Source organism: Nicotiana tabacum, chromosome 10 (genome assembly GCF_000715075.1).
Source record: "Nicotiana tabacum cultivar K326 chromosome 10, ASM71507v2, whole genome shotgun sequence".
In the NCBI taxonomy this organism is placed as follows: domain Eukaryota; kingdom Viridiplantae; phylum Streptophyta; class Magnoliopsida; order Solanales; family Solanaceae; genus Nicotiana; species Nicotiana tabacum.
The window spans coordinates 4,089,291-4,107,970 of NC_134089.1; the positions used below are offsets into that span (position 1 = coordinate 4,089,291).

The window sequence follows — 18,680 nt, forward strand, 5'->3', positions numbered from 1 at the left end:
GTCACAATTTTGGCTCCATTTTCAACTAGCTTTCAAATATACTAAACTTTTTTTCCCGTCAACTAAGGATAACTCATGAGACTTCGTCAATTATTCACACATTTATCTTGTGAAAACTGCTGCAATTTTTATATCTTGATCCCTTAATTATTGGTAAATTGTGATTTAGGTCCTTGTTATATATGACTAACACATTTAACCTTTAATTAATTAAAATGTACATTTTTGGTCCTTTTATGTAGAAAATTTATTATATTGGGGCTATTTAGAACTAGATCATCCTCAAATATGAAGTACCGATAAAAACTCAACGTAATACATGAGCAATTAACCAGTAGAGTGGTTAATAAATCAGTAAATTTATGAATATTCATAGGCAAAAGGATAAAAAGTGCACATATCAATTAATTAAAAATTAAATACTATTAATTAGATATTACAAGCACTAAAGTCAAAATTACTACTAATAATCAAGGGACCAAAAGTACAATATATTTTTATAGGTTATATTTTTATAGGTTAGGGGTAGTCGAGCGTTTTTCCTCGTTGTACCGGCTAGTGTGATAGTGTTGTATCTAGGACTGCTAACGGTTTTTGTTGTATTTCACACTTTTGTTATTATTATTATTATTATTATTATTATTATTATTATTATTATTATTATTATTATTATTATTGCCCTTCCATTTATTTGATCTCTTACGGTACTGATATTATTTTTCTAGTTTCTGTTGGTGTTACAGATCTTTTGTCTATGAGACGAGAGTCTCCCGAAAATATTCTCTCTACCCCTCCGAGGTAGGGGTAAGGTCTGCGTACACTCTACCCTTCCCAGATCCCATTAGTAGATTTCTACTGGGTTATTCTTATTGTTATCGGTAAATGACTAAAAGTAATAGTATTAACCACATTTTATTGTTGTTTTAACGGCGATGTTGTGACTGTTTTTCCTATTTCCTAAATGTAAAAATTTTATAAGTCGCATTTACTGAATAAACTTTATTAGTCGTGATTTCTAAATGCGTTTTATAAATCGCATTAAATGCGCTATATAAGTAGCAACTTGTAAATGAGATTTATAAGTCGATGTATCGTCGCACGCATTAGCATTTTAAAGAGTCCGCACATAGCTCATAATTACAGTATATATAGAGTTGAAATTTTGATAGCTTTCTTTCTTTTTGTATGCGTTTTCAATCTCTCATTCAATTACATAATAACTGAGGTCAGAAATCTGATTCCGATTTTCAAATAGCTTTACAATATATTAAACCTTTCTGTCAACTAAGGACAACTCATGGTGGCCATTTCAACATTTCATAAATTATACTTCTTTTTCTTTTGTTTTTTCGTTAAGGCACAAAGTATATTACGGTATGAATAGTTTTTATTTTGTTAGCTTTATTTTATAAATTTAATAAATGTATCCATATAATTTGTGTTATCGGAGGCGACAAGTGAAAAAAAAAATCTAAGGTCTGTTGGAGCTTTAAGCTCAAAGCGCAAATAAAACACCAACTTTACCGAACAAAGAAGCAAATGAAGAAAAAATATAAATATGTTTGTGTAGTCCAAGACTAGTAATTGTAAGCATGATAACAAATATATTAACCATGAGATTGAATTTTTTTCCCCGATAAAGTACAATATCAATTGTTTAATATCGCCTATTAAGGATTAAGTTCATTGACAAGGAAAATATGCCTTAGAGTTTTGATAATGACACTGAAACAATCGTTAAGCCAGGAAAAGCGTTCGATATATTTTGCGCTTTGCTTCGGGGGGCTTAAGTACGCTTTAAGCGCGCCTTTAGCAACACTGCGAGTAATGCAACTGAGCTTGCCAAGATCTACTTGACAAAGCACTAGTGGGATTTATTTGTAGTGAAAATTCAAGGAAAGAGAATTACTAAATACTGATTAAATATTTCTGCTAAAGATGAATAAAATAATTGTATTTATAAATTTGGAAAGTTGAAATTGTCAAAAACGTGGTGGTTGGCTAGAATTTTCAATCTAGAAAATGTATTTTTTTTTTAACTTATGCAATCTTGAAAATGTTGTTCAACAACCCCAGGTTGACTACATCTTCTTTTCTTTTTCTTTTTTGAACAACTTTTGATTTTTCATGTTCTACTTTCTCTTCTATTAAAAATATAATAATAAAAGTTATCTTGCCAAAAGTTTTTTTTTAAAAAAGTTTGACCAAACTTTTAGAGGAAAAATAAATACTTTTGAATAGAAGCAGAAGGGGTATTATCACTTTTAGCTCGCGTCAGAAACTATTTATATCTGGTAGCCGAAAAAGTGTATAAAATTTATATAATTTTTGTATATAATATACAGAATGTATATATACACAAAAAAATTATAAATTTTATACATATTTCGGCTATTATTTTTACAACGCCTATACAATGTTAGTTTCTAAGCAGAAGTAGTTTTTGAGATGTGAAAAAACATTTTAAGAAAAATACACTTATAATCACTTTTTAAAAACTTGATCAACCACTAAATGTTGATCAAAATATTGTTAAATTAATTAATCAAATAAAAATTACTTTTCACAAAAAATATTTTTTTAAAAGTACTTTTGAGAATTTTCTGTTTTAAAAAAATAAGCTGATCGTAGAAGCTTGACCAATAAAAATATTTGAATTATGTTTCGAACATGAACTTCACGATTTTTTTTAATAAGTAAACCATTATTCACTTGAAATACTCTTCAAACCAATTTTTAAGACTTCAAATTCTCTATTTTAATTAAAATAATGCACCAAATTGTGTACCACATTAATTTACAAATATTTGCATGCGAAGCAAACATAAATACTGCTATAAAACAAACAATGATTAGTTGATAACATCAAGAAATAGTACTGACAATGCCTATTGGTCAAACTTCACCAAATCTAGACCTTTTAATAATTTATAAAATTGTGCTTTGAATTCATATGAGGAAGTTTGGGTAAGAAAAATGGCAGCAAAAATGAGCAGAAAAATTTCAGCAGCATCAGCCAGGTCTCATACTAGAAAGCCTAAGCAAAAGAGTTCCATTCCTCTTCCTTCAGGTGCTAAATCTTTTACTAGCTCCTTTTTTTGGGAGAATTTGTGGAGGGTATATCGGAAACAATCTTTCTCTACTTCCAGGCAGAGACGGAGCCAGGATTTAAAGTTTATGGATTCGGAATTCTAATTATTTTTAAGTTACTGAATTCTAAATTACTAATTTGTACATGTTTAATGAATTTCATCTAATAAATACCGGGTTTGAACCAAAGTTACTGGTTCGGCCGAACCTGTAACTCACCCTCTAGCTCTGTCCCTGCTCCCAGGGTAGGGGTAAGGCGTCCCAGACCTACTTGTGGGAATTCATTGGGTTTGTTGTTGTTGTTGGAGATATCTTGATTAGCCTGCCTTTCATTTTTGTTATTACAATGCCATTTACTTAGAATTTTGGCCAAGCTTTAGAAGGAAAAAAAACTTTTTGAGTATACGCAGAAGCAGTTTTTGAGGCGCAGAAAATGTGTATTTATTGAATTTATAGTAGTTTTTCACATATATATCCGTGTCAAAAATACAGGGTTCAATTGACCCTTTAAACAAAGGCTCTATCCGCCTCTGCTTGAGACTAAGAACTCAGGAAGGTTATAATCTAATAGACAAGATGGTCAGAAAAGATGTATCAATGGTAAATGACTTTTTTCTTTTTATGGGAATTTGCTGGGTAAATTTTGCATACCTTGAAATGTAGAGTTTGAAAAAGTTGGTTGAAATTTGTTTGAGTTGCTAAAGATGTGCCTGCAAGCTAGCTTTTTTCTTGTTTTTTTTATAAAAGAGGTGTCTAGGCAAGCTTGCGCGCCTCTCAGGGTAGCGGCATAGCGAGATTCAGGTAAGGGGGTTCAATTGAATCCCGTTTTCCGAAAAATTATATTGTATTGTAAAAATGGAACTTTTCTTAGTTATATATAAACTGTTGAATCCCCTTGATATAAAGGAAGATTCAATTGTGGTGGCGAAGGAGTTCAAAAATTGCTTTAAGTCATAGGTTCAAGTCCCAATAGGAAGAAATCACCGAGCATTTTTTGTTTTTGTTGTGATTTTGACCCTTGGAAAGAAGAGATTGTTCTTGTTTTCTTGGTTTTAAGATTCTATTGATAGCAAAAAATGGGAAAATTTTCAGGGATGTTTGGGAAAATGCTAGTGGTTCTCTTTGTGGGGTTCTTGGCATATGCTTATAAGGCAATGCAGCCTCCTCCTCCAAAGATTTGTGGCACCCCTGATGGCCCTCCTATCACATCACCTAGAATAAAACTAAGTGACGGGCGGCACTTGGCGTACAAGGAGCATGGCGTACCTAGAGATCAAGCAAAGCATAAGATTGTGTTCATTCACGGGTATGATTCGAATAGACATGATGCTGTTGTTGCAACCGGCCTCTCTAAGGTAACTCTCATCCGTTCACCCTGCAGTTGTACATTGTTGTCGTCATTTCTGTTGCTTATACCCTTCTAAGGTCTTATACTTGTGGTATCGAAACGTGTTTTTTGGCAGGAGGTTACTGAAAGCTTGGGAGTGTACATTGTTTCCATTGATAGACCTGGTTATGGAGAAAGTGATCCTAATCCGAAACGAACAGTGAAAAGCTTGGCTTTTGATGTACAAGAACTTGCTGATCAATTAGGACTTGGATCCAAATTCTATGTCGTTGGTTTTTCCATGGGCGGACAAGCTGTTTGGACATTGCTCAAATATATTCCTCACAGGTACTTATACTATTCCTTTATATACTAGCCAGAGAATCGGCCATATAGGAAAGCGTAGAGGCGGAGCCAGGATTTGAACTTTATGGGTTCTAAATTGAATTAGAATAGCGATATAAGGTGTTAGTAACTGGGTTCTGAATTGAATGTTTATACATATTTAGTAAATGTTTTAATATAGATCGGTTTCATCCATCTTATAAGCTTTACTCGTGTGAAATGTAACAGATTGGCAGGAGCGGCTCTTCTAGCACCAGTAACCAACTACTGGTGGCCTAATTTCCCCGCGAACTTATCCAACGAAGCATTCGGCCATCAGCTTCCTCAGGATAGATGGAATCTTCGTGTCGCTCACTACCTTCCATGGCTTACCAACTGGTGGAACACCCAGAAATTTTTTCCAGCTTGTAGTGCTGCTTCTTACAACCCTGGCGCTCTTTCTTCCCAAGACTTAGAATTAATGCCCGCGTATCGTGCCAGAAAAGACCTTTATGTAAGTTGCTCTTCTAATTTTTCTACAGATTTACTGTGCCTTCGAATATCACTAAACATCATGTGATTAACGGCTACAACAAACCACATTTTGACACGAATAATTTCAGTTGGAAGAGAATATTTGTCTCTACTTATAGCGATATTGGAAGAACTTCAATATGTGGCATACATTTAATTTGTTTTTTGGAGATATCAAGTTTGTTTATCCTTACAAGCCAAAAGTTTGAGGTTAGTAGAGTAAGATAACCTAACAGTGATAAAGTTTTAGCTTAGCAATAAGGTCTTGGCTAGACGTGCACACACGAGTGGTAGTAGTTTACTCCGGATAAAGGGAGACGATTTGTTCATCTGAAGAGTGAAAACGGGGCATTTTTATTGCTGAGGTGCATCTATCTAATTCATTAGAAGAAATAGGGCAACTTTTGCACAGTATTAACTCTAAGCAATGCATGTATCAGTCAAACTGCTGGGCATTTTTACTTATGATGCGATCATATATAGTGTCTAACAGGCTTAAGGAAAGAAAAGTAACTCAGTGTGATATCTTTCGGCTTCTGATAATTAATCTGCTGTATGAATCTAGCGAATAGCAACAGTTAGGCTAAAAATTGCAGACTTGAGCGGAGAATAAACAGGATATATAGCAGTCTAACATACTACAAGTGCACACGTAAAGGTTGTTTTGATCAATATCAAACTCCATTGCGCTTTTACTTAATGTCTCTATTTGCATGAGATTAGACTATCACTGATCATCCAATTGTATTGGATAACATTTGGCTCGGTCATTGAGTTCTTCCCGTTGAACAAGTGTTTTAGTCAGTCAATTTCATGCTAACTCGGTGTAACACTCACATCGCTAATAACATCTCTGAATACAGAGGACCTCTTATTAGCTAGGCTCTCTAAAATGGTTCAAACGCGAGCATTCCCGTGGACACTGTTCCACATCTTTAACACATTAACATACTGCTTCTTTTGTTGTTGGTCAAATGAGGAAGTAGAGCTTTCTCCACTTATATATGCAATTACAGACCCTCATTCCAATCAAAATTCGACAACTCATGGATCCGCGAGAATGCTGCTGTTTGTTAGTGTCTTTTTGTGTATTGCATAGCTTTGATATTCTTATCTTATTAGTACCTGACTATTATTCTGAACTCCATGGTATCTCAGGCTCAGGTGAGACAACAGGGACAACACGAGTCACTACACCGTGACTTAATGATTGGCTTCGGGACATGGGAGTTCGACCCTGTGGATTTGGAAAATCCATTTCCTAACAATGAAGGTTCAGTTCACTTATGGCAAGGGGACGAGGATAAGCTCGTACCTGTAACTCTACAACGATATATTGCACAACGACAACCATGGATTCAATATCATGAAATTCCTGGTGCTGGTCACATGTTTCCGGTGGTTGATGGCATGGCAGACAAGATCGTCAACGCTCTTTTACATGGCGATAAAAATGTTTCTTAAGAGTTACATACACTAGATCTTTTGACATGTTATATCATGCTTATCATTTTCGCTACCTAGCTTGTACTTTGAGTATATTCCATACGGCTTGTCATAGTTTTTAATAACAGAATTGGCATTTAGAGACTATTTTGTGGTCTATTGTGTGAGAACTTGGTGTTTTTGCTCCTTAATTTAAAGCCAAATTCATATGGTATAGAAGTTTTTGTTTTCTAATTGTTATCAAGAAATTGTTAGAACCACTTGAGTTTCATTAAAGATGGTAGAGGGGATTTAAGGGTGGAACCATTCCAAGCCTTTGTGGAGGACATAAGACTGAAGTCTCAGGATGTTATGCCGAGCCCCTGTCTTTAGAGGCGAAGCCAGAATTTGAATTTTATGGTTATGAATTAGCCACAGAACTAGTAGCTCATCTTGGTTATTGGGTTCGCAATAGATATTTATACATAATTAATATATTTTTTAATATAAATACAATGTTTAAGCTAAGTAACTATGTTCAGTCGAACATGTACCTAATAGGCTAGCCCTGCCTCTGCTTATCTTGACGTCCACTCCCATGGATCCTCCATGCTCGTGTCATGAAATAGATTCCAACGCAATATGAATTGCGTGTTAGGCACAATATGAGTACTATAATCACGCCGCCTAGCCTCTAGGCTCTGGTCTAGTGGTAAAACCAGATATATGGATTAAGGGCATCAGGCATGCCACGAGTTTGAACCTTCCAGCAAACAAAATAATGGTATTTAAGTGAAGAAGGGTAAAGGAATGATCCTAATATTCGTCGAGTTTCAAATCGTATGTAGGGATGACTCAACGGATTTTGTGGCCTAAATCCAAAACATATTAAAAGGCCCTTAAATTTCTTTTGTAAAATTTATATAATAATGAGATACAAAGCAAACTCCAAGGACTTTGGCCTAGTGGTAATTGTACAACGCGTGATGTGTGAATTAGGTGCACGTCGCTGTTGGAACTCTATTTTAAATGAAAATGTGGCATTAATTAAGTGGAAGAAGGTAGAGGGACACGTCGATAATCTGTCTTTGGAACCTTGCGCCCCATTGCATTTGGGGATTTCTCTTAAAAAGATAAACACAAAATAATTGCTTTCTAATGGATGAATCAATATACTATGGTGAAAAGAAATAGCCAACTTAGAGAAATTGAGTTAAAATTAGAAAGTGAAATAATTAGAAACATAAAAAAAAAATAGATTTGATAGCATTCATCATTTAATTGAATGAGAGAAAAATTTATCCTTATTTATCACTCAGCTGTATAAATTTAATTAAAACTTTTAAAATATTTTATTAATAGCAATTACATAAAATATATGTGACACATAATACTTAAAATTGGGGGCCTAAGGCAATGGCTTCATTTGCCTTCCATATTATATTCATTTGCCTTAATATAATATGGAAGGAGTAATAATAAAAGCTTTTATACATACAAAAAAATCTTACTTAATTAGCAACCAAAAAAAAACAAGCATCAAATCTTATAATCTATTGCTATCAGACTATGGTAAGAATTTTCCACATAGTAGGTGCAAATGTAAATAGGAATTTCCATTTACCAAAAAATATAAAAAAAGGAAAGAAATAAAAAAAGAAAAATAAAAGATGCTTGGGTCAAAAGTTGTCCTTACCATCGATACATCATATGTTCAAAAGGTGTAACTATTATTAGATCAGAGAGCTCAGACTCAGATCTCTCTGTCTTCGTTTGTAACTGAATTGAGTTTAAATCTGTGAATAAATCTACACTTATACAACAATACAGAGCTAATAAATTCAAAATCAAGAATTTACTAGGAAAAAAAAAAACAGAAAAAATGGCAGCTGGGGTTACAAGGAAAATTTCAGCAGCTTCAGCCAGAGCTCACACTCGTAAAGCTAAACAAAAAACTTCTTTTCCTTTTTCTTCAGGTGGGTTTTCATTTTTCTTTTTCCTCTTTTTTTTTTTGGTAATATGAATTTTCAAATGTATCATATGTAGAATATATAGTGATGAAAAACTGAATCTTGATTATGTAAAGTTCATAAATCTGTTATATTTGGTGGAGAAAGTTCTGATTTTGATTTTGATTTTGAGTTTCTCTCTTTTGGGGTAGAATTTTCAGTTTTATCATATGTTAGAATATATAGTGATGAAAAACTGAATCTTTATTATGTAAAGTTGATAACTTTGTTACATTTGGTGGAAAGTTTTGATTTTGATTTTGATTTTCTCTCACTTCTGAATGAGTTTATTGGGGCATGCACTTGCCTATGCGCTAACGATGTAAAAAATATTTACACAATCAGGTCATTTGTCAAGTAATTACGTGTTATCTTGATATTGGTATCTTGGTAAAAATGGTAACTAGCATGCTATGATAGGTTAAATTACTGATAGTGTAGAAAGATCTTTACACTGTAAACGATATAGTGATGAATTGAATCTTAATTATGTAAAGTTGATAACTTTATTACATTTAGTGTGAAAGTTTTGATTTTGATTTGCTCTCACATACACACCTATTACTATAGATAGTAAGTCCTTTCGGTGAGTCTTGGTTGGTATAAAAACTATTTACACAATCAGGTCGAAATTTCTTGATATGCATTAATTGATATCTTGGTAAAAACGGTAATTAACCTGCTATCACAATGTTAAAATTTACTGATGGTTTAAAAAGATCTTTACATTGTCAGTGTATATAACTTAAATCAATATTTGGAATTGGATATATCTTACTTATTAGTTATACAAGTTCTCTTTAAATTGGTTTTTAGTTAGATTTGCAAAAAAAATGTTTAACTTGCCTTAAGTTGCTTGAGTTTACAAATGCTTCTATTACAAAATTTCCTTTTTTTTGTTCGACTTGTATTAAATGAGATGCTCTTTATCAATCTTGGAATTGGTTATATCATTTTGTTTATACAAGTTTAAACTGTAAATAGAACCAATTTGTCTTCTCTTAGAAGCGGAAATTTCGGTTTAACTTGATTTAGGTTGCTTGAGTGTGCAAATGTTTCTCTACACAATCTCCATTCTTTAGTTATTATTATTAGATGCTGGAATGAGATTGCTCTGTTGTTTTGTTCTTCAAAGTTATTTGATTTTTGGGATTATCTTGCAACTCAAATGAGAACATTTCAGGGATGTTTGGGAAAATTCTTCTGGTTCTTTTCATGGGGTTCTTGGCGTGGGCTTATCAGGCAACACGGCCACCTCCACCGAAGACCTGTGGATCCCCCGATGGTCCTCCCGTCACTGCACCTAGAATCAAACTTAGTGATGGAAGACACTTGGCTTACAAGGAGATTGGTGTACCTAAAGAGAATGCAAAGTATAAGATTGTGTATATCCATGGGTACGATGGTTGCCGACATGATGTTCCAATTGCCGGCACCCTCTCTCAAGTAAAGTGTCACTTGATCCTTTTGCTCGTATTCTTATACAGACCAACTCTGTATTCTGAACAAGATTTTTTCTTCTTTTGCAGGATGTTATCGAAAGTTTAGGAGTATATATTGTTTCCTTTGACAGACCTGGTTATGGAGAAAGTGATCCTAATCCAAAACGAACAGTCAAGAGCTTGGCGTTTGATGTACAGGAGCTTGCCGATCAATTAGGTCTAGGATCCAAATTCTATGTTATGGGATATTCAATGGGGGGACAAGCTGTATGGACCTGTCTCAGATACATTCCTCACAGGTAATCGCATTTTCATTTATGTACATTAGGAGAGAGTTAGACGTCATAAGGAATTTGTGTAGATTCATTAGTTGTTGTAATAGAGAAGCTTGAAATTTTTCTTGTATAAATTTTTTTGGTTTCATTTAAGTAATTTGAAATAAATATCAAGATTCAAGAATCACATCCATTTCCTGTAACAGATTGGCAGGTGCAGCTCTTATTGCACCAGTCGTCAACTATTGGTGGCCTAGGTTCCCTGCAAATTTATCCCAAGAAGCATTCAACCTTCGGCTTCCTCAAGACCAATGGACACTTCGCATTGCTCATTACTTTCCGTGGCTTACCTATTGGTGGAACAGTCAGAAGTTCTTTCCTGCATGCAGTGCTGCAGGTCGCAACCCTGCCGTTTTCTCTTCACAAGACTTAGAGCTAATTTCCAAGCGTCATTCGAACCAGGAGTCCCAGGATTATCGTGTAAGAGCTCTGTCCTTTCGTATCCATTTGTTGTAATGATGCAAGTATGGATGGCCTAGTTTAATTTTTGCGAAAAAATATCATTTGACCAGGTGATCAATTGCACTTGTGCTACCAGTTTTCCAATCATATAAGGATCTTTATATTCATCTTTATCATCTTCATTTCTAGGGTAGACGACTTGCATTTACAGAATTCCAAACCTAGGGCATGAAATGACAGTTCAAAATGTTCTGATGCTGTGATAATTTTCTTTAAATGACTAGGTACCAAGGTTTCAACTTCTCGATCTAACCTTTTCGGAGTCATGTTGTGCATGTCAATAATGATTCCTTTTTCATGGTCTAAATGGTATATATAAATGTAAATAGATGGATCAAACAAGAAGTTCCAATCAAATGATGGACCGGGACTATGGGTAGTTGGCTAGATTTTTGGGAGTCGTAAAGCATCCTTGTACAGTCTACCTTTGTATAGCTAACACTGACATGCTGCGCATCGATGGAAAATGTTAATTTACCAAAAATGAAAAAATAGCTATCCCCATATTGGACGTTGTTAGATCCATGCTGGTGTAAGTGTGCCAAAAAGAGGCCTACCTCTTTCTTTTGAACAGAATTTGTTTGTGCTTATTACTTGCAGAGTGTAAACAGTTGTCACTAGTACCTATAGGTTTAAAGTCTTGGGGCTTGAACAGAGAAGAGAATATGTTAGAAAGGACAGTATTGCAGCTAGATTTATAAGTTTGGGCTTGGCAATTATTCGAGTTGAGCTTGAGCCTGGATTGTATATTAGTTGAGTTTGGAAACCAGCTCAAACTTGGCTAACGAAATATTTACCGATCTCAAGCTCGAGCTCAGTGTGCGCATGAGATTATTAATTTCTCCTATTTTCATCTATCCAAAATGAAATTCTGGAATCAACTGTAATAGTTATCGACCACTATAACTATCTGCTTATTTTGATTTTTCGTCTAATTCTGCAAAAGGCGAAGAGTACTAGAAGTATTTAGACAGGTTAAGCATTATCCAAAAATGTTTTACATAATGAACAGGTTTGAAGGAAAACTCAATGAATTGTGAGGTCAACCATTACCTAGATTATAGGATTTCATATGTCTAGCCAAAGGTAAATTCTCATGTCTTAAAGAATAAGAACCTCCTGTTTGTGATTATTGCAATTGAAGTTTACATAATAAATTTGCATCCAAAATGTAACAGGTTCGTGATTATAGAAGTTGAATCAAGATTTGTTCCCACACAAGTTGACTAATCTACAACTCTAATTGCAGCTTAGGTTCGTGAAGAATAAATTTTTGTATCCGAGCATCGAAAGTGGAGCATTGATATGTAAAAGTACATTGAGGTTAATCGTAATACTTTATAAGGATTGATCGGCATTTAAGAAATAGACATAGTAAGGCATAACGGTTAAACTTTCTTTTCTTTTTAATGACAATGGTGTGCTGACCAGATTGTGCACCTTGATTAATCTACGGGTACTTGTTATTTTTCTTCGGTAAATGTATTGAGTAACTCTAACCACCAATACTTAGACTAAATAGGAAAAAAAAGAATTAGTGTTGCGTCTTCTAGGATACGTTACTCCAGTTCTTCGACCACTAGACTACCCCCTTCGAAATAAAGCATTATAGCTAATTTAGGTCAGTATGATTTGATTATTAATTGAATATATGTCTAGGTAGGGTTTCGGTGAGGAACCGCATTTGTTGAAACCTCCAAGTTTCGCTATTAAGTGTCGAGACCTTCAACAAGAAATGAGGCCTAATAAGCTTGTTGTGTATGGAAAAGTGAATAAAAATCTTGGGAGACCAGGGTTCAAATTCCATCAGTGATACAAAAAAACTAAGTGATTTCTTCTCATCTGCTGATGCGTGCGTTGATGGGAAGTAGCAGGTACCCAGTGAATTAGTCAATGTGCATAGGATCCTGAATTAAGAAGATATGATGTATAGGATAACGGGCCTTAGGGTGACTCTCTGCAGAAGGGAAATATGCAACAGACAACACCATTTTGGCTGGTAACATTATTGGGATGCCATTTCATTAGCTTGGTAGTAATGGTGAAGGATTATTACATGATTGTACCACAATGTTTGAGCATTAGCCATTTTCAAATCATAGTCCATTCTAGTTGTGGCCTATTGTTGTATGAACTTTCCAGATTATGAAAATTAAGGTCCAAGCGGTAAGTTGCTTATTTCTGCTCATTTTCTCATGTTTGGTTCTCGTTTTCTATACTATGCTGTCAAGTGCAGAAACTGTTTGAGATTAGGCTTAATGGCCAAACATGTGTGCAATTTTGTAATTTGTTTTGTTCTGGTCTTTCTCTTTGTGGTTTTGTAGAGTTTTCATTTTCGCGCGCTTATCAAACTACTTTAAATTGCACTGTTTCTGTTACTCATTCTCCGATGACACTTCAGGCACAGATAAGACAACAAGGAGAATACGAGTCCCTCCACCGAGACTTGATGATTAGCTTCGGGACATGGGAATTCGACCCGATGGATCTTGAGAACCCATTTCCTAACAATGAAGGTTCCGTTCACTTGTGGCAAGGCGACGAGGATAAGCTCTCACCTGTCTTACTACAAAGGTATATCGCACAGCAGTTACCGTGGATCAAATATCATGAAATTCCAGGTTCTGGTCATTTGGTCCCTATGCTTGACGGAATGGGAGTCAAAGTCATCAAGGCGCTTTTAACCGGGTAGACTGATCATTCTTATTGTTGCGCGAGGTTTCATCCTGCCCGTCGTGAAGTGTCTTATTTGCCTATATATCTTGTGCTTTTATCGCTCGTTTCAGTTTCATATATTGATGTCAAAGTTTTGACTTAGAGAATATTTTGTATTACCATTGTTTGCTCCTTTGTAATCAATGATAGTGAATATTAAACATCTTTTGCCTTTCATATGTTTCCCTACTTTTGATGGGATATGGGGAAAAACATGGTGTAACAATATATTGCATTTCATAACAAGTCTTATAAATAATTCAGGTAAATCAATAACTTGTTATAGCAGTTATATTACACTAAAGGGAAGCCCGATGCACAAAGTATTCTGCGTTCACGCAAGGTTCGAGGTAGGGTCGCACCCCAAAGGAATGTATTATAGGCAGCCTACCCTGATGCAAGCAATTAGTGTCTGATTCTATGGCTTGAACCCGTGACCTATAGGTCACATGGAGACAACTTGACCGTTGCTCCAATGCTATCCTTCAATAGTAATGTTACACTTATAGTGCAAATTTTTTGTTAGTGAATGAATATGCTTTTATATGGTGAATGGTGATGTGGCATGTCTTCAAAAAATAAGCAGTGTTGATTATAGGACATAAAATGACTTGCATACAGAAGTATTTGAGCTTCAAGAAAAGAGAACAACAACAAAAAACTAGTGTATTCCCACGATGTGAGGTCGGTGGAGAATAGTGTGTATGCCAGAGGCGGATCCGGGATTTGGCTGTTGCGGGACACCGTGATACTCAATATAAATTTATCACTGCTCATAAAGATTGGTACAGGAGGCCTATGCTAATATCTGACTATTTTTTGAAGACATTTGTAATGTCAGTGACCTCTCAACGTAACATGTGTATCCGCCTTTGGTGTACACAAACCTTACCTTGTGAAGGTAGAGAAGCTGTTTCCGGAATATCCTCGGCTCAAGAAAAACATTTCTCAACAATTTTGAAAAAGAAAAGCAGTAGTGAAGAAGCCACATTGAGACTAATGAAAACAAGACCGGTAACAACAGTAAAAAAGCAAAGAAATAAGACAATTAAAGCAAGGGTAACAACTAACAACAGGTAATACTAGAAATCGAAGAATAACATGCAGAGAAATAGAGAAAAATGATTCAATAGTATGAATATTGTATAAAAGGCCTAGTTATATTACACTAACACAAACATTGTGTCATAAATCATTTCACTATAGTTCTTTTTAAGGACAATAACAAACAAAAATAATTCATAAGCCAAAAAAGAATAAAAGGTAATCGAAAACAAATTACAAAAAATAACAAAAAGGGAAATTTATCCTTCATTTCCACCATTTCTCAAGAAATTCCATACTCAATGGCGATCCCGAGTAATTATAAGAAGAATTAACCTAAATAATCGCTCAACCAACTGCTTAAACAATTTTCTCTTTAAATTCCAATAAAGGCCAATAAAGTCCTTCACACTTTACCTTGCCTTTTTAGGAAAAAACTTCCTTCTAATTATAGCAATTTGCTTAAGACTTAATCCAAAAGCCTTCTCCAAAAGCTCATCATTAATTCCAGAACCAAAAATAGTTGCTGGAATTTTCATATTGCCTGGATTTTGACTATTAAAACACCCGAAAATCGTCGCTGGAATTTTTCCAACGTTCATCTGAAAATGTACTAATCCTCTAGGAAAAACCATGACATCTCCTTGTTCAATTACCTTCGAAAAAACTCGATTATTCGAATCGATAAAACCTGAATAAATTTTTCCACGTAAAATGTATGCAATTTCTGTAGCTCTAGGGTGAAAATGAGGAGGATTTATACCACCAATATTCAAATCAGCACGTACAAATGACATTCCTAACGTGTTAAGTCCTGGAAATATTGTAGGGCTCACCGACACGGCCGCGAGTCCGGTATCGGAGAAATTTCCCGGCGATTTTACGCCGGGAAATATAAAATCATCAGGTGTTAGTAACTTAGAATTTTTGCATGGTAAAAAATTGTACCTTGATTTTCTTGTGTTAGGTATGCAAAAATCTTGGATAGGGTCAGGGTCTGAGGCTAAGGCTAGTAAGCAAAAAATGTAGAAGTTAGTGAGTAGCAAAACAAGAAATTTTGGATACATTTTTTCTTGAGTTTATAGTACTTTGGAATTTGTTGAAGTGTGATTTTTATAGAGGCAACATTCTATGAAATTACTTTAATGTCCCTCCTTTTAGCAAGCAATGTGAAATTATGTGACAATTTGACATAAATGTTGTGCTTTTTATTTTTACTTTTTTTGTATTGGGCTTGGATATAGGATAAAGTTATTTCAGTGTGACATATAAATTACGCGTTTGAGCGGTGGAGTTAGTAACCGATGCTTGCATTAGGGTAGACTGTCTATATCGCACCCTTTCGTGGATCTTATGTAAACACGAAATGCTTTATATATTTAACACTTGTATTAGGGTAGACTTTCTAAATCGCACTCTCTCGGGGTTCCGCCCTTTCGCGGATCTAATGTGAATACAAAAAGTATTATACTCCTGACGCTTGCATTAGGGTAGACTTCCTACATCACACCCTCTCAGGATGCAGCCTTTTTGCAGATCTTACGTGAACGTGAAATGCTTTATACACCTGATGCTTGTATTAGGGTAAACTGCATTCGTTGCACCCTTTCGGAGTGCAACTCTTTTGCGAATTTTACATGATGCGATATACTTTATGCACCGGGGTGTTTTTTATTGGGGTTGGGCACAATTGATATGATGCAATTTTTAAAACCAAATCGTGGGAAATTTGATGGCTACTTTATAAACTTTAGGCAAAGAGGGTGAGACACTTGGAAACATTAGTTATGGTGATAGTCACTAAACGGACACGAAAATAATTATATCTAATGATTCATTTTTTGACTTTATTAGGTAAACGGCGCATAATGTTGTTGAAATCTATGATTACGGAAATTGGTCCTACTCTTCTAAAATATATATTTTTAATCACTTCATTAAATTTATTTTTCCTAATAAATCCATAAAATAACGACATATACATTATCATACCAATTTTAATAAGATATCTGAATTTGAGTTGGTATTAAATCAAGAAGAAATTATTACCAGACTCTATATCATGAAATTGCTCAAATAAGAGGAAAATAATTCGAAACTATAATTTTGTTATCAAAAACAGTTTACTTTAATTAATGCGCAAAGGAAAGAACATTCCAAAATCTCAAGATTAAAATAAACAAGATATAATAGAAAGAAACCTTAGGTAATACTGAAACACAATTTTTGCTAAAAAGAATTGCGAAAATAAGCCGAGATCATTTATCTGAAATTTTGTGTATATTTGGAGGCGGATCTAGACTATAATATATGAGTTTACATAAACCTAATAATTTTCGCCCATGAAATCACTTACTAATATTTATGAATATTTGATCGGTAACCCAATTATTATTATATATTACTAACAATTAACTTGATTCGCTATAAAAACTTATAAAATTTAAATTTTGGCTCTGCCTCTATGTACATTATTGCTTGTAATAAAAAAAATTAAAAAGGTAGGCATTGGTAAAGATCCGACAATTGTAAAATCCTAAAAGTTACATTTTACTGCGTAACTTGATTTTGTTTGTTGGTGTTTAAAGTTTAAACGTAAAGCATTAGTAAACTTCTTCCCTTTTCTTTTTAAAAGATTAAGTTTTGCAATAAAACATCCTGCGAAAGAATTTCAACTTGCGATTCTCTTCAAATCAACAAAAAAAAAATAGAAATGATGTAGGAAATTAAGGAGTTAGAATATATACACTACTTAGTAATAATTCTATAATATTGTTGAATTTTCTAAATTTAACATCTAATTTTGTGCGCATAAAATTATTTTTTTGATTGTTATATATGTTTTTTTAGCATAAAGGAAGTTTATATTACTTAAACAAAAACATTACATAGTCCTAACATAATCCCGAAGGATATTATAACGATCCAACCGGTCGTTTCGTGAATTATAGCCCCATTTCACCATTTCTGCTTCCCTATGTGTTTCTCAACTGTATTTCACCGTATCATGTTGGTTGGTTCGGGGCGGGAGTGGTTTTGGAGTGGAATGAGACACTTAGTATCTTATTTAGAAGCTTAAGTTGGAAAAGTCAACCCGATGTTGACTTATGTGTAAATGATCTCGGATATGAATTCTGATGGTTCGGTTAGCTCCGTTAGGTGATTTTGGACTTAGGAGCGTGTTCGAAATGTAATTTGGAGGTATGTGGTAGATTTTGGCTTGAATTAGCGAAATTAAAAATTTGGCGATTCTCGGTAGGCAGTGGAAATTTTGATATCGGGGTCGGAATAGAATTTTCGTAAATTGGAATAGGCCAGTAATGTCATTTGTGACGCCTGTGAAAAATTTCAAGTCATTCGGAGGTGATTTAGTAGGTTTCGACATCGTTTGTGGAATTTGAAATTTTGACAATCCTTAGGCTTGAATCCGGGAGTATTTGAGTGTTCTGATGTTATTTTGAGTGTTCCATAGGTTCGACTAAGTTTGTATATTGATATATGACTTGTTGGTATGTTTGGTAGAGGTCCCGAGGGCCTCGGGTTGATTTCGAGTGATGGACGGATCAAGGATGGGATTTGAGGAAATGCTGAAGATTTTCTTCAGCTGTCATAACCGCACCTACGGAGTGGGGATCGCAGGTGAGACGGCCGCAAAAGGGGAAAGGAACCGCAGATGCGGAGGTTTGGAAGGCTAGGCAGGAACCGTAGGTGCAGTGGATGGTGCGCACCTACGAGACCGCAGGTGCCGGGGAAAGGACCACAGAAGCGGGATCTGGGCAGTTAAGTGAAAACCGTAGGTGCGGAACTTGGACCGCAAATGCGGTCACGCAGATGCGAGAAGCTGGGCCGCAGGTGCGAGATGCTTGGGCAGAAAATATATAAGGAACCCTTCGCGAATTTTGGCCATTCTTCGCCATTTTTCATCCCGTTTTGAAGTTTTTGGAGGGTTTTGAAGAGGGAATCAAAGGGATTT

The 18,680-nt window shown here is 34.9% G+C and overlaps 2 protein-coding genes across 2 annotated transcripts; one reads left to right on the plus strand and one right to left on the minus strand.

The window, feature by feature from the left end:
* The first annotated feature begins 2,859 nt into the window (after positions 1–2,859).
* Positions 2,860–13,840, plus strand: LOC107782666 (uncharacterized). Its single transcript, XM_016603567.2, has 9 exons — positions 2,860–3,070; positions 4,183–4,445; positions 4,554–4,765; positions 4,991–5,255; positions 6,434–6,646; positions 9,994–10,155; positions 10,239–10,450; positions 10,633–10,906; positions 13,350–13,840. Exons 1-9 carry the CDS (start codon positions 2,977–2,979, stop codon positions 13,638–13,640), a joined length of 1,986 nt encoding a protein of 661 aa, XP_016459053.2. The 5' UTR covers positions 2,860–2,976; the 3' UTR covers positions 13,641–13,840.
* A 945-nt stretch (positions 13,841–14,785) lies between these two features.
* LOC107782663 (germin-like protein subfamily 3 member 2) lies at positions 14,786–15,791 on the minus strand. The gene has a single exon (XM_016603564.2). It carries the CDS (start codon positions 15,772–15,774, stop codon positions 15,121–15,123), a length of 654 nt encoding a protein of 217 aa, XP_016459050.1. The 5' UTR covers positions 15,775–15,791; the 3' UTR covers positions 14,786–15,120.
* Positions 15,792–18,680: the final 2,889 nt, after the last annotated feature.

Excerpts from the sequence above, each read along its gene's own strand:
- LOC107782666 (XM_016603567.2), top strand. The coding sequence starts at position 2,977 with ATGGCAGCAAAAATGAGCAGAAAAATTTCAGCAGCATCAGCCAGGTCT. Across the intron at positions 4,766-4,990 it reads CTCAAATATATTCCTCACAG|ATTGGCAGGAGCGGCTCTTC; the intron begins GTACTTATACTA and ends GAAATGTAACAG. Across the intron at positions 6,647-9,993 it reads CATGGATTCAATATCATGAA|GGTCCTCCCGTCACTGCACC; the intron begins ATTCCTGGTGCT and ends GGATCCCCCGAT.
- LOC107782663 (XM_016603564.2), bottom strand. The coding sequence starts at position 15,774 with ATGTATCCAAAATTTCTTGTTTTGCTACTCACTAACTTCTACATTTTT.